General features: G+C 36.5%; 1 protein-coding gene across 2 annotated transcripts in view; it reads left to right on the forward strand.

Moving 5' to 3' along the window:
• Positions 1-10,347: 10,347 nt before the first annotated feature.
• cerk (ceramide kinase) overlaps positions 10,348-15,724 on the forward strand; it is a 45,427-nt gene continuing 40,050 nt past the window's right edge. Inside the window, exon 1 of one of the 2 annotated variants that reach the window (XM_088923671.1) lies at positions 10,348-10,684. In XM_088923671.1, coding sequence (XP_088779797.1) covers positions 10,534-10,684 — 151 coding nt within the window. In that variant the 5' untranslated portion in view covers positions 10,348-10,533. The remainder of the gene's footprint in view (positions 10,685-15,724) is intronic. The other variant, XM_088923672.1, reaches the window with a different exon arrangement.

A 15,724-nucleotide genomic window follows, 5' to 3' on the forward strand; every position in this document is an offset into this window, starting at 1 on the left:
AGAGGGCAGTGAACATTGGGAAGTCTGTAGAATTACAATTTGCAACTAGCTATCTTTAACTTGGAGGCAGCCTAGAAGGCCGTTAAAATTCTAATACTGACAAATGGATAGACAAAGCTGCTTTATGACCTCAATCCTGATTTAGAGGTGAAGGGTTTGAAGTTACTGACTACCACAAAACCATAAAGAAGGCAGGCAAGGATGAGGCAACCAAATACAATGTGGCTAGAATCAGTAAGCATATAGTGTCTACAGTATATATTTTTCTCATCTACTGTATGAGTGTTTTTTTTTGTCTCTGGAATATTTTATTGGTAATTTAATGGACAGCTGGCAATATCAGACACACCCTCCTATAAGTCTGGTAAAGTGAAGAGATATTATATTATATTGTATTAATATGATAATTCCTGACACTTATATAGCGCTTTTCTGGACACTCCACTCAAAGCGCTTTACAGGTAATGGGGACTCCCCTCCACCACCACCAATATGCAGAATCCACCTGGATGATGCAACAGCAGCCATAGTGCGCCAGTACACTCACCAGACATCAGCTATCAGTGGGGAGGAGAACAGAGTGATGAAGCTACTTCATAGATGTGGATTATTAGGAGGCCATGACCGGTAAAGGCCAATGGGAAATTTGGCCAGGATGCCAAATACTGGGGAATACTGGGGTATTAGGTACACACAGACTGCGGGGTGAGCACCCCCTGCTGGCCCACTAATACCTTTTCCAGTAGCAACCTTAGCGTTTCCCAGGAGGTCCCCCAATCCTGGTACTGACCAGGCTCACACCTTCAGTGGGTTTCCAGTTGTGAGTTGCAAGGTGATATGGCGGCTAAATAAGTAAAAGTCTAAACAAATACTAAAGCTAACAAAAATAACATCAAAAATACAAATAAAAATGATTATTAAAATTCTTACACGGGAGATTGTAATAAAGATAAAAATAAAGCATCTGACCATGCAAGTACAGTTTTTGCATAGGCACAATGTGTGTTTAAAGGATAACTCCTTATCCAGCCTTACAAAATAGATTTCTTGGTACCAAGTAGACCCATCAGCAAAAGACATCATGCCTGAGATTGATAGTAACCTGGGAATTGTAACTGAAAAGAAGCTATCAGGGGGTGATTGGCACAATCACATAATTTACATCTAAAATCAAACCAGTTGTCACGCCCTGAACACCTAGAGGGCGCTCTACTTCTGTCCTGTTCCTAGTTCCCTGTAATTATTCATGTCTTTCCAGTGTGTCTTGTTGTGTAGCCTATTTACTTCCTGTGTCTGCTCTGCTCCTCACTCAGCATTGAGGGTATGGATGTGCTGAGACCTGCCTAGCACCAGGTCGCTCCTGACCGTGGCCTGAGGGCATAGGTTTCTATACTGACATCGTCTGACCCCCTGAGCCTAGGCTAACCTACGTGTTGCCCCTTTTACAGCTACGCATAGGGTCTCTACTGCTTTCCTTGTCATTCCATGGCTTGCCCTTCCAACATCGTGATACCAGTTATGTACACCCAAAAGCGTTCTATTTCAATAGTCTCCTAAAAAGTGTAAGTAACACCAACTACAACCTGTGTGCATCTGTGCACAAGAGAATTATGCAATCATCACTCAAAATCAGTACAATGGCGTTGCATAAATTGTGTGCAAATTTAAAATGGATGAGCTGGTGTTCTAAATTTTTTGAAGAAGAAATAATATTGTCCTAGATTCCATTCCAGTGAGAGCTTCAATTGAGTCAATCTTGTCTAATTCTTTACTTTATGAATGTGACTCAGGAGGAATGATTTTAAACTTGATAAAAATGTCATTAATGACAAACTAGACCCCTTGTAATAGCTGTTGACCCAATTAGATCAAGCACAGGGTACAAGGGTACATAGTTATATTTAACTATGTATTTAATATTATTATTAATACTTTATTAAACACATATACTAGTTAAAAGTATTAAATACATAGTTAAATATACTAAACTATGGGTTGCCAGAAGACACCATTTCTACCCTTTTACCCTGCGGCTGCTACGTTTCACATTCCTCCACTAGAGGGCACTCCTACCCATTTCTGTTACTGATTCAGTTTCATTATTTCCCTGTGTGTCTTGTTAGCATTTTGGCTTTATAAGCCTAGTGTCTCCGCTGTTCTGGACTCAGCATTGGAAGACAGATGTCCAAAGGCCTACCTATCACCAGGTCTGGAGTAGCCTGAGGGCAAAGTCCTTCACCCCACCGTCCTGACCTCCTGAGTCTGGGGCTCGGAGCGCCTGGTCCTATTAAGTTTTTAGTTCCTGGTCTTGGTTTCCCTTCCCAGGGATTTTAACTGTCTTCGTCCCGGATGGATTTCCCGGTTTATGGAGTATGAACTGTGCCCCGACAACCCTTTGGACCTCCCTGAACTCGTTGGCCTGCATTCCCCCCATGTACCAGGTCACTGTCTTCACTGCCCCCCTCTCCGTCATCCGGTCCATTCCTCGCCATGTCTTCCCTGATGTCCTTCTCCAGTCACTTCTGGATTATACCATCCCGTATAGGGTCTTAAACTACACACTCCACAGGAGTCGGATTCGGCTCCCATGGCAGTGGCTGATCTAAGATTACTGTGTCAATGTACAAAGTGTATATTTTTTGTAGAACAAGGTGGATAGTTAAAAAGCTGAGAAACAGCCAGTAAAAGGAAATTATTACAAATCAGTAAAACCTTGTGAACTGTGGGGGAGTATAAGCAGTTGACTTTCCTGTACTAGAAGGACACAGTCCTGTCTTTTTAGTTGCAAAAATATAAGATCCTGAAGTCTAGTTAATTTAAATAATGCCTTCTTAATTGGACACCATATACCAGTTACTAAAAATGTATTAAGTACCCTCAGAGGAAAATAACAATTATAATTCCTTACACTTATATAGCACTTTTCTGGACACTCCACTCAGAGCACTTTACACCCACCTGGATGATGCGACTGCAGCCATAGTGCACACAGTACATTCACTACACATCAGCTAACAGCTGGGAGGAGAACAGAGTGATGAAGCCGATTCATAGATGTGGATTATTAGGAGACCATGATTGGTAAAGGCCAATGGGAAATTGACCCAACACCGAAAAGGCCAGTCAATAACATATTTTAATATATGTAGTTAACCATTCCTTTCCAGTTTGGATGTTTGCTTTGGATCGATGTCCATTTTCCCGTCAAGCTTGAGCTTCCCGATTCAAGTGATCCGGAGTCTATGCAAACAAAACATCATTCAAATCATAATAGTTCAATTCAAAACTTTCGAAACATCATAGACTCCCCCCAATATTTCACAGTGAGCATGAGTGTTTTCTCAGCATGAAATCCATCTTACTTATGCCAAACATAACACTGCTGACCATGTCCAAGATGCTCAATTTTCATTTCAACTGACCATAAGATTTGTAGTGCAAATGGTGTTTGGCAAGTTTGAGTCACCTTTTTTTGTGGTTTGCCCTCATAAGAGGCTTTTTACTTGCAACCTAGCTATTAATGATATGTTCATGTACAGTAGCTGACTTTGAACTATTTTCTCAACACTTTGTATCCAGAGTACACCAGTTTGTATTGAAGATTTCCAGCTGTTTCCTTTGAATTTACTGTTTTCTGTAAAACCACCAAGATGGCAAAATATACTTGTGTTCTATCCCTAGCAATGATGCCTCTATACCTTTAAATATCTTAATAAATGACACTACAGTATAAAGTTACCATTTTGGGGATTTTAAAGCCATTCCCACACTTCCGATGAGCTCAATGAGCATTTGCCTGCAGTCTTTGAAGAGCTCTCTGACCCTAACAATGATGATGCTGTTACTACTGAATGTCTTCTGTGTATTTCCGTCTTTTATACCCCACCTTTTATTTCCCAAGGAAAGAGGAAACCTTCAGGTCCTCTATATAATGTGGGAGGTTTCCATTGCACTTCCAAAGAACAAGCATGTAATTGTAGATTTTGTTATGTTTCATTTAAAGGAGTATTTAGAGGTGAGACTAAATGTTCCTCCTGTTTTCTGGAATTGAAACTGAATTGAAACTGTTATGATAAACGAATTATGTCATTATTATTATGTATTATTATTTATGTAATTTGAATAAAAAATAATATATCTGTACAATGTACTATGATTTTAGTATAACATTTTTACAATATTTTAAGTGAGACACTTTACCCAATCCACAACACGTTCTCCTATATGACATTTTATGTTCCTATTTCATAGAGGGTTTGAATACATCTGGAAGGCACTGTATTTTACGTCAAGGTGCATAGCTACCTGATTTATTTAATTGAATCCATTCCTGTATATGACAGCAAACGAAATCCTTCTGTAATTTATTTCATACAACCTTCTATGTAAATAACACACATTTACAGTGTTAAAGTCAACAGCTTTTAAGTACACTAAACTGGTATTTAGCATAACTCTCAAAATCTTAGTTTCCTAGTATATGTATTTTATAAAATTAGGTCCACGTGAATGCCTGTATAACACAAATACAGTACCTACACACCCGCACATGAGATGTTTACAGTCAACAACATAAATTAAAGCATTTAAAACAAATTATCCTTAATTAACACAATTAATATCACCTCTTGTTTGTGATAACGATAAACAGGGTGATATCCTCAAGTGAATTTGCAATTTAAAACAAACGTAAGGATTGTAGACTGGATTTGCAATTCAAATTGGACACAACAAAACAAAGAAAAAGACAACAATACAGTTCTCATCTTAACAATGAGTGCACAAATAGGTTGTTAATGTGAGAAACCTGTTTAGCAAATAGGCCAGCAAGTATGCCAGTCTTTAGTAAATGGGCTTATATCATTACCTGTTGTTAAAATAACAGCCGTAAGTAAGCTGAGTATTATACTGCATTAATTACATGATTTGTGCACGATGCTTACTCTACCCATTGCGTTTTATGGAGTCGTCATACAGTAGGTCAAAAAATGAATTGTATATGTACAGTATATTGCAGTTTTAAACTCTATTAATTGTTCTGCTCAAAAATTGTAATAGACTCCAGTGAGCATTCTCTATAAACAAGAAGAGTATTTTTTATAAAAGTATTGAATGTGCTTAATTATGTAAAATATTAGATTGACAACAGTAGTATTATTTTTTGCCTGATCTCCTTAGTTCTCAGAAGCCAGGCAACGTTGGGATTTTTCAGTACTGAGATGGGAGACCTTTAAGAAAAATTAGGTTGCTGCCTAATGCCTAAGTGGTGATGATGCACCAGTAAATATCATTCTGCTTTTTGGATTACAACCTGTAAACCAGTGTTCTAGTATGATAACAAAGGACCTTATGCTGTAGAAGTTGCTAACCTTTGAGTGAGAGGTGAAACCAAGGTCCTTACTACTTAATCCCAGTGCCAAAATACCATTCCACTTTGAAAATAGATGAAATGACCTCCATAAATTTCTCCTTTAATTCAATTGATGAAGCAATTTCTTATTTCTCTACAATATTTGCTGTGTAGTGGGGCTGCTGGAGCAGACTGGTAAGTAGGTCTTGCACTTCAGAGATGAATAAAGTAGTCCCCCTTCTCTATGCAAAGAACTTTGGAATGAAGGGCACTACAATGCTAAGAATGTTATTATGCCTTAGTTCCCTAATTTGAGCTGTGGATTTGAAGGAAGAAGGAACTCGGTTTTATGTCTCATCTGAAGGACGGAACCTTTTTACAGTGTAGTGTCCCCATCTCTAGATGGGGGAATTAAGACCCACACAGACTGACACAGAGAGTGCCCCCTACTGGCTTCACTACACTTCTTCCAGCAGCAGCCTCAGCTTATCCAGGAGGTCTCGCATCCAAGTACTGGCCGGCTCACACCTGGGTTGCCAGTTGTGAGTTGCAGGGTGAATAACTGATCTAAGGATTCATCCATTCACACAGCTGTTGTGTTGGTGGGTTCCAAGGATCCAGCTAAATATGTGATTAGTTGACTCTAGATAGATATAACTGCCTAAAGATGTGCTTCTTGTTTTCAGTTCTAAATCCTCTTCTTAAATTCTACTTGTGGTTACACATGCTACTGCTTAATGGAAATTAAAAAGTAACATTTAAAATTTAATTAATTCCTTTCAGTAAAATGTGTTAAATTTTTAATCAACAGTATGTTTTCTTTAAACTAGTTTGCACTAGATATGCCAATTATTACAGTGAACTGCAGTTATAGTGAAATTTGCACAGATTTGAATAAAAAGTAATGATTGTTCAATAAACTGACATAAAAAATCTTCCTATTCTGAAAGGGAGGATCAATACTGGAATGTAACAACTTTGGAACTATTCTATTTTAGTAAAGAAAATTGTCTTATAGAGGCTGTGGGTCCAACACAATACGTGTTTATTCAGCCTCAACAAGATGCTATTTTAAGCTTTCAGAACGTAATGTCCCTATATATTTGATTGCATAGTAATGTCCATTTCACTATAATAAAAAAAAGTTAGTGTTGAGTTCTCATAATAGTCACAGATAATAAATAAAGAAAAGAAACTTCATGCACTTACAATTTCCTCTTATCCATAAAACATAAACCAAAAGGAAAATCATTTTCAGAATTTATAGCAGACAAAGTAAAATACATTTATAATATTTTTTAAAAAAAAGATATGACTTAGTCCTGAGCAGGGTTGCTAAATGCTTTGGCACACTTGTAAATCAAAACCACTGTTTTGCCTCTAATGCTGGCATTCAAACTAGAGCTGTGGCATGTGTCTGGATCTCAACTGTGCGTAACAGCAGATAGCATGGTTTGATGGTCCAGTACTCTTTGTCAGTGAGACTGAAGAATGGAGCTGGAAGGTATCTGTCACATTAGGAATATCTGTCACAGTCAGGGATCCATAGGAGAAACCCAGATATGGATGGGAGCACAGGATATGACAGCTTAAAGTACCCCATCCACTGGATGCAGAACTAAATAAAAAACCTTGCATGACCCAACATATCCTCTGGTTGCAGCTCCACTCCAGCATATCTTAGTTATATACAGTACAGTATGTAGAGAGAGCAAAGAGAAAGAGGAAAAGTGTTTCTCTTTAAGAAAGAGAGAGAAAATAGCACATATTTCCCACAAAGCACTGAAAACACCTTGAAAACCCTAGGTTGAAACAGGCCTCTGATTATCTTTATTATTCATTTATATGTTTGACACTTGGATAACAAGCAAACTGCATTTTTACAGCTGGATATTTTACAGTTATCAATGTAAAGTATCTTGTTCAAGGATATAATGGCAATACAAATGCATTCAAATGCATTGGAGCAAGAGGCATATTGAATGAGAATGACTGCAATAAGTCTCTTTATGTGCTATACAGGTATAGCTACTGTATTATTAATTCATTAGGATAGTACTGTGATCCAAAGAAAGATATATTACCTCAATGAACTTTTAAAGGTTTTATCAGTGTTTACATGCTGTATCTGGATTTAAAAAGCAGTGCTGATTCATATTATATCAAACACTGCAGATGTACAAATACTTAGATGATATTCTGTGAGATACTGTACGTCACAGAATTTATGTTTTTGTTAAAGAAAAAAGCACTCCCCACAACAGAAAAGCCCTCTTACCAATGTGCACTAATTGGTTCTCTTTTGTAACTATTGGTTGAGGAGATCTGTCCTGTGATGGACTGGAGTCCCATCCAGGGAGTATCTGGCTTAGCTCTGGCTCCCCGAGTACGGAGTTGGAAAATGGATGGATGGACAGATGGTTGAAGAAATTCTTGAGGACTCCATATAACCATACCACACTAAAAATAGTATATTGTAAATAAGCTGTTTGATGTGTTTTACTATTTTAGGAAACCTTTTTGTACTGTATATTCCCTGTAAAAAGGGAATTTTAAAGTATTTTCAATATTGTAATTCTAATCATTATTAGCCATCAATTGCCTTCTTAATAAGGCTTACAGTATATGAGCTCCAGCGCTAATTCCCGCCCTGTTCTTAAACATATCAACAGACCTACCATAATGTACATGGGAACACAGTAGTGAAATATTTTTCCAGCAACACCACCAAGAGCACTAATAAAGACACAAGCATGTTGCTCTTATTATTTTATAATGTAAAATTCAAAAGTAATTTTGCACACATTCACATTTTATTTTTGCATATCGACCTTTAATCTAGGCTAAATGTTGATAATCAATAAAAATTGATTTAGAACATCTGGGCTGATTATGTATAGAAATCTAAATATAATTTGATTAAATAAATGGTGGCCTATAGGCAATTCATCAATAATCACAATATGTTTCTTGGAGATGATTAATATAAGCTATTGCAAGAATAATATGATAGATTTTGTTTGTGCAGGTTTGTGTAGTTATTTGGCATTTGTGTCTGCAGAGCAGGGTGTCACACATTCTGATATTCCACTCCCTGCAACATGTTGTTTCTATTTACTATGTTTTGGGTTTTCAATATTGACTGCATTCAGAGAAAGAGTAATATTTTAACACCAGGAAATTCCCTAGTTTAAAAACCATATATGCCATTACAATAATACAAATGCCAACCTACTCACCACAGAATACGCTTCCCTACCAGTCTTTTCTTTCATTTCAGAATTTCCTTGGTTCACAGTCGATCCATTATTCATGTTATGTATCTCACCTGTTACCATTTTAGTTCCTTAATTTTTCCTACAATGGCCCATTTTGTCTTTGCTCTCCTTATCTCTTCTTGTCTTTTTTTCTGTCCCATGTTGTTATATCTGGGATGCAGCAGTCCATACTTTTTTCATTGCTTGTCATTTCCAAATCATTCTTGCATTCATAGTCCAGATTTCACGTCTACTTGTTAGCACAGGGATTACTCATTCACACTCACAGAAAGGAGGAGATAATTAGCACTTGAAACTCAAGGAACAACAGAAACTGCAGTGTAAGGAGACATTATACATATGCTATGCTAAGAAATCCATAGATATTGCTAGCTAAGGGAAGGTGTGGATATTTCTCTGCTGGTGGTCAGTATCAACACATTTAGGATAAGCCCAGGTATTTTCATTATGGAGAATGAGTCTGTCACCAAGATGGCGAACACAAGGTGGAATGTTTCACCTGTCATAAGGATCCCACTCTGATTTATTGCAGAAAACTGATTGTGATCTTTTATATGGTACCACACCCTAACACAGCCATAACTGAAGTGTAAAAAAATATCATATCTGAGAACATTACACAGAACAAGAACAAGAAGTTCCTTGCTCATGTAAACATCACTCTTCTGACCACGCATCACTTTGTCAGTTACTAACAGATAGTACAACATACAGTGTGAAGGTAAATTTCTTCATAGTTGAGACACGAAACCCTGAATCACCTGTTGAAACTGTTGACCTGTCATGCACTGTCCTGGTGCCTGGTAGTCAGATTTGACATCCTGTACTGAATCCTGGATGCACATTTAGGGGCTAAACCACTGACTTTTCTGGATCATTTCAGCTGAGACAGCTGTTTGGCTGTATGTTTAAGGGTGTCTGCCCTTGAGGGCTTGGATAGCTTTCCAGTATTTTTGCATAGCTATCAAAAGCTAAATTTCTTGCTCATGGGATATGAAAAGTAACAAGACAAGAATTTATTAAATCAAGGTAAATTAGGAGATCTATTCAATAGTGACAGCTGTTGCCAATGCAACTCATTGTACAAGGGCTTGAAATGATGCCTTGTTGCTGCGTAAACTACTACAAAATGAGGGTACCATCCTGACCATGTTTTGGCAACTGAACCAGAGGAACCAGCTTCTTTGAGATTATTTCTTTACAAGTCCATGGTTTGCATACAGTTACTGACAAAATCTCCTTGATGTACTTAGAGTATTAGGTTAATGTATTACTAATAAACCTAAATGCAACTAATACTTAAAACAATTTGACAAAAGCCAACTTACATGGTAATGTAATATACTTCTGTTGTTGATGTTTCTCCCGAAGTTAAAAGAGTAGACATTTTAAAATGGTTTAAAGAAACAGATCATACGCGAAGTTCAAAGAACGAACTAAATCAAATGTGTGCTGATAATAGTAATTGTTTTAAAATGTTTTTTTTTCAACTCATATATCTTTAACAAATAATTACTGACTGACAAAAATACTTTCGGTGTTTTGTAAAATTTTATTAGTTTTCTTGGATCAGATTTTTAACAACTGTTCTAAAAACACGTTGCTGTACTTCTCTTTCCAGGTCTTTTCTTTCTGAAACTGACGTGTGAGCCAGCTTCATTAGCATACGCCATGACGCAGCACGCAGAGCCTTTGTTGGCAGTTTTCTCTGGTAAATAAGAAGAAACCGCTAGGTAGAGCGAGGTTTGTTCCTGAATGAGAAAAGCAACATTGTTGCATTTAACAAAGTCGGTTTCTGTGCCTAATTATATATGATAGAGATGAACGGAATACGTTAGAACAGTACTCAAAAGCAGCGACGGCGTTTATAATTTCAAATCGCTGGGACCTCAGACTAGTAAAGTAATGGAAAAACAACCGAGAATATTGGTGTCTCAGTTTATGTTGAAACATAGGGTTTTCGAAGTCACCTTAAATCGTCTATTTTTGACATGGAAAGAGCTGAATGCTAGGAAAAAAAGAGTCTCAGGGAGCATTCATAATACCTTCAAAGTCGGTAAGTACAGAAAAGTAGAATTTGTTTAGTTTTCGTGGATTTGGTCTTTTAATTTGAAGAGGCCAGTGTAACAATAGGAAGAGGTTGTGTAGTAGGAAGCGAAAGATTTTGCTTACTGGTGCATTTTTGTCTTTCAAAACTGTCGTACATGTACAAATCTAGCAATTGATTCATATTTAGATTTGTGTACTGATGTATTTGTAAACGTGGTACAATGACTTTAGAACTGTTAATGTAAAAACTAACATTAATATTGTTGTACTCTACAGTAAGGTAATTTAATCAGTTTGTAAAAGTTATTGAGTTTTTATCTTAACTCGAATATACCTAAATTGTGATGTTGTTATTATTATTATTATTATTATTATTATACACAGATTGGAAAAACTAACCTGAAGACTTCGTGCAAATCCAAAATTTTAGAACTTGAAAGGTTCCTGCAGTTTCTCCTATTGTTTAGATGAAAGAAGTTACTTGACTGTTCCAGAGGGAATGCAAAGTGTTATTGTTTCACACGAGAAGAAGACGGTGTATACTTTTCCAGCTCGTTGGATCTGAAATATCAACAGTGATAATTCATTTTTGTAAAATTGGATGCTTGGGGCTCTTACTGCTTTCAAAGTGCGACAGCTGGGCCGCAGACGCTCAGCCAACACAACTCCGGTGACCTACAGTAATCCAGTGGGGTTCTTCTGAACCTAAAAATACATTAGCGTGCCGTTCCGCAACATACAGTAGCAGCGAGCCATTGGACAGGAGATATTATTTAGGCCTGCACTACCTCTGCAACAAACATAAAATAAGTTAAATGCTACAGTACATAGTGGTTCAGGTAATCGTCTCCATTGTCGTATCTTCAGTTTACGTAATGCAGGTTATCTAATGTTTTATATAGCTATTTTTAGGTTAAAGGTTTATTCCCCGTGGGAAGTCTTAATAGTGTGTTGCAGTAAAGGAAAAGTAAAGTGTAGGTTTAAGAAGTGGCCTTTACTAAAATAAAAAAGGCTTTAGACGTTCCACTCAAAAATACACAATATACTGTCCAAAACCAAATGCAAACTGACAGGTGTGCATTTATGTATTTACCTACCTGAGCCTAAGCAAATTGTATATTTTGCATTTAGAATTCTGAATAGCCTGTTGACATTTTTTTAATTGATCAGTATATTATAGGAATCAGAATTGAAAATGAATATTGCACCACAATGGGTGACTTACTTTATTTTCAAGGTGAAACTGAAAAATCTGCAGTATGAAAATCTTGAGATTGCAGAGCAAAGCAGAATGGCATGAATTCAAATGAGATTATAGGATTTTACATAAAGAAAGTGAAACTATTTACTGGTGGGCAGCGAATCTCATCTGGATGAACCTAAAGGTTTCACAGTACTGGTGGATGGCTTCCCCATTCATGCATCAGCCGTAGTGAGGAATATGGGGGTCTTTCAGCCACATGTGAAAAATTGATTAAGACATCTTTCTTTCACCCTAGAATTGTTGTCCGCATTAGTCAATTTTTACCAGTGTCCGATGCTGAAAACCTGGTTCATGCGTTTATAACATCAAAACTCTGCAGCTAGACTACTCACACCAGACCCTGGCAGCATATCACTCCTACACTTAAGTCTACATTGGTTGCCTATAAAGTCATGTCTTCTTGGTACTGACTTTCAAGGCTCTAAACAATCTGGCTCCATCATACATCTCTGAACTCCCCCATGTTTACACTCCCCTCCCCGTAGGCTCCGTTCAGTTAAGGCCGGTACTCTACTCACCGTCCCCAGGACTGAATCTCAGACTTTTGGTGACCGTGCCTTCTCTTTCTCTGCTCCTGGTCCTGAAGGACTGCTATGTCTGCAGATTTTTCAGGACAAGGTTTGAACGCCCCTCCTGGGCTATATAGGCTAGTTTGTATGGTGTGGTGTAAAGCAAGTAGCAAGCAGGAGAAATACTGATGCTTTCATTCCATTTCAAAGTCCCATTACATTTTTGGAGGGTTCTTGAACCCCAGGGACACTGGAGACATGAACTCCCAAAGCCACTAATGTATTGATTCAACTGTCCTGCTATATTAGAGTACTAAATAAGTATGTCAATTTGTAAAGTGCCTATGTAAATTATAATGACAAAATACATTTTTTGAATTAAAAAGGAAAGTTAGACTTTTTTTTTAATAAAAAGAACTGTGGAACATGAAACCTGAACACCCTCTCTCCCACAGATGTAATATGAATCTACAGCATCTGTGGAATCTAATCAGATTTAAAGTCTTCCCTAACGTTATAAAGAAAACAGGAGAATAAAGCATAGAAATGAGAACTTCCCTTTTATTTTGGAAAGCTGAATAAAGATAGGCCTAGTTGTGTGTAGTCTGGGTAATTGTCTAGCTTCACCTTGCCTAAAAGACAGGCTTGCTGCCACAAATACACAAGTAAATGGGCTACTTGTGATGCGTTCGAGTTAACAAATTGCCAAGAAGCAAATATAAGTAAAAAAAGGTAGATTACTATTACTAAGTTCTCACTATTGAGTGGCATTTGGGATTTGTGAGTGATATTGTGTTATTTCACTATAGTAATATCACTAAACTTCTGATTTACCATTTTGGCTGAATAGCTGATATGGATTTTCACTGAAGTAAAAGATTTGTATTTGACTCTTTCCACCCTCTTAATATAGAATAATTGATTAAGTCATAAGAAAATAGTTCTACTAAGGAGTTCAGGACAACATAAATAATGAGAGGCATAGAACAAACTGCCAGACCATGTTGTTGAAGTGTTTCCCTAGCATTATGGGAAGAAACCACTGTATGAGGTTCTTTTGATCAATAGCTACTAGCTTCAAGCAGGATAGACCTAATGTCTATCTTTGCAGCTTTTGTTGAGGTTTTATAAGCATGGTAGTTTAATTTAGTTTCACATTACTTTAACTTTTTTATTTGTCAATGATTTACCTGTAGAGTTACCCATAGAATGCTTTCGTAATTATGAGAAGACATTAAATGTAATATTAGCAATAAGGTATTATCTTAATCAGAGATGTATTTGGTGTTTTAATGATTAATTATTTATTATTTTTGTATTGTGCATGCTCAGCATACTGTTCATTCTGTTGTAGCTCCATTCCCCAATTTATGTGATCTGTTGGTCATTCATGCATTGATTTCTATGATGCAAATCTTAAATGTGTGTTATTTGTTGATAGTTTTTAAGAAAACTTTAATTTTATTAAAGTTTAAAAAAAATTCTGATGTTTGCCTTTGTAAATCTGCTGCCTGCTAGTAAGAAATGTAAGTGTAGAAACTGCATATATTAAAAGTTCAATATTTCATACTTAAGTTATTTTCTTAGTTTTGCTTTATCTTGCAAATTGAAATTTCATGCAGCCTTTCATATGTGACTTCTAGCATGTTTTTCAGAGAAATCTTAGAGCTACTTACAATAATGTTTGCCTTGTATGAGCAAATTCTGAGAAATGACTTGATGTGTTTGTGTGTAAATACAGTAAGAGTGATCTGATCTTACCAGATTTTACCATGATTTAAAGTATAAAGCTATGTGTAGAAAAACATTCAGATAACACAATCAATTGTTAGAACACAAGGGTTAGTTATTATATATAATATATTGGGTAGTGTCCTTATTATCTGTCTTCGCTGTATGGTACAATATTGGTTGTTCAGTGGATAGTCATTTATTGTAGCAGATGTTTTGTATTACATCAACATTAGGTCTATGTGAAAAGATTAAAAATCATTTTGCTCTGGAGCCCTACACGTAGCAAATGAAAGCAGGATTAATACTTTGTGATATGCCTTTCAACTCTGGCAATGCAGACTTACATGTTTATGTATCAGGGCTGGGGTCGGTATCACTTTTTTTCATTTCACTCTTTAGTCCCATTGCCAATTGCAATTCTTTGAATGTAAAAAGGAAATTGGAATTCAAAAACAGAATTTGACTCCAGCCCTGTTATACATTGTGTGGATCTGATAAGCTGTAGTGCTGTGTGAATTTTTTATTTAATCCAGGTCGTGGGCAAAATTTAAATTAGAATACTGTGTTCTTTCATTACTTTTGCCTGATTCGTCAAACATAGAATGGTGGTAACTTATGTAAAAAAAGAACTGTAATGTTTCTAAATTATGGGATTTCTATTTATATACATATCCAGGATAACAAGAGTAGGATAGTTTATTAACCTGTGCAGCATTACAAGATTCCTCTCCGGATATGGTTTTGTAGAGCTAAGAGTTATTGCATCAGAAAAATTCTATCACTTTCTATCTGGCTACAGTGGCATGGGAATATTTATTATCAGTTATGTGTGCTAGAGAATAACTAACCTGTAGTTCAATATTAAGTTAGAAAGGGTACAAGTCCTTCCATAAAACTTTATATACCCAATTTAGAGCACCATTTGTACAGTAAGATCATTACAACAGAAGTAAGTACTGTCTGGTATAAATTTAGTCAGAATTCTGTATCTTTAATTACTGTGGTTCAAAAGTGGAGGCTAAACGTGTAATTCCCATCTATTATGCAACAAGGAAGTAAGGCCTTTTGGTGAAACGTTGTATTATCGCTAATTGTGTCTGTAATGTGCCACCCACAACCATAACACGACAACTACAAAACAACTAAATCTTGGAATATTTTTTTAAAATTGGATTAGTACTCAGAAACCTTAACAAAAAAAGGAAGCTGTTAAAATAGTATTAGTTGGACATTCGCTGGTAGCAATAGGTACAATAGGTTTTCAGTATTCATTTCTATTAATTCTTAGTGTAAAAAAATACTATGGTTCTATTCCTTCAGCAATTGCCAAATGATGTCCTTGCAGTTTTATTGCTACAAAAATAATTTAAGAATTTGTACACAAGAAACTTAACTATTCTGTATTTATCATTCACAGCTCAAACTATGCAACAGGAGAAGTGCTATCTTGTATTAACCTTTCATGTTTACAAGGCACATAATTGAACAAGCAATGGAAATATTCTATGCAAAATAATCTGCCAAGGACTCATTGCATTGT

Source organism: Atractosteus spatula, chromosome 8, assembly GCF_055471065.1.
Source record: "Atractosteus spatula isolate fAtrSpa1 chromosome 8, fAtrSpa1.hap1, whole genome shotgun sequence".
In the NCBI taxonomy this organism is placed as follows: Eukaryota; Metazoa; Chordata; class Actinopteri; order Semionotiformes; family Lepisosteidae; genus Atractosteus; species Atractosteus spatula.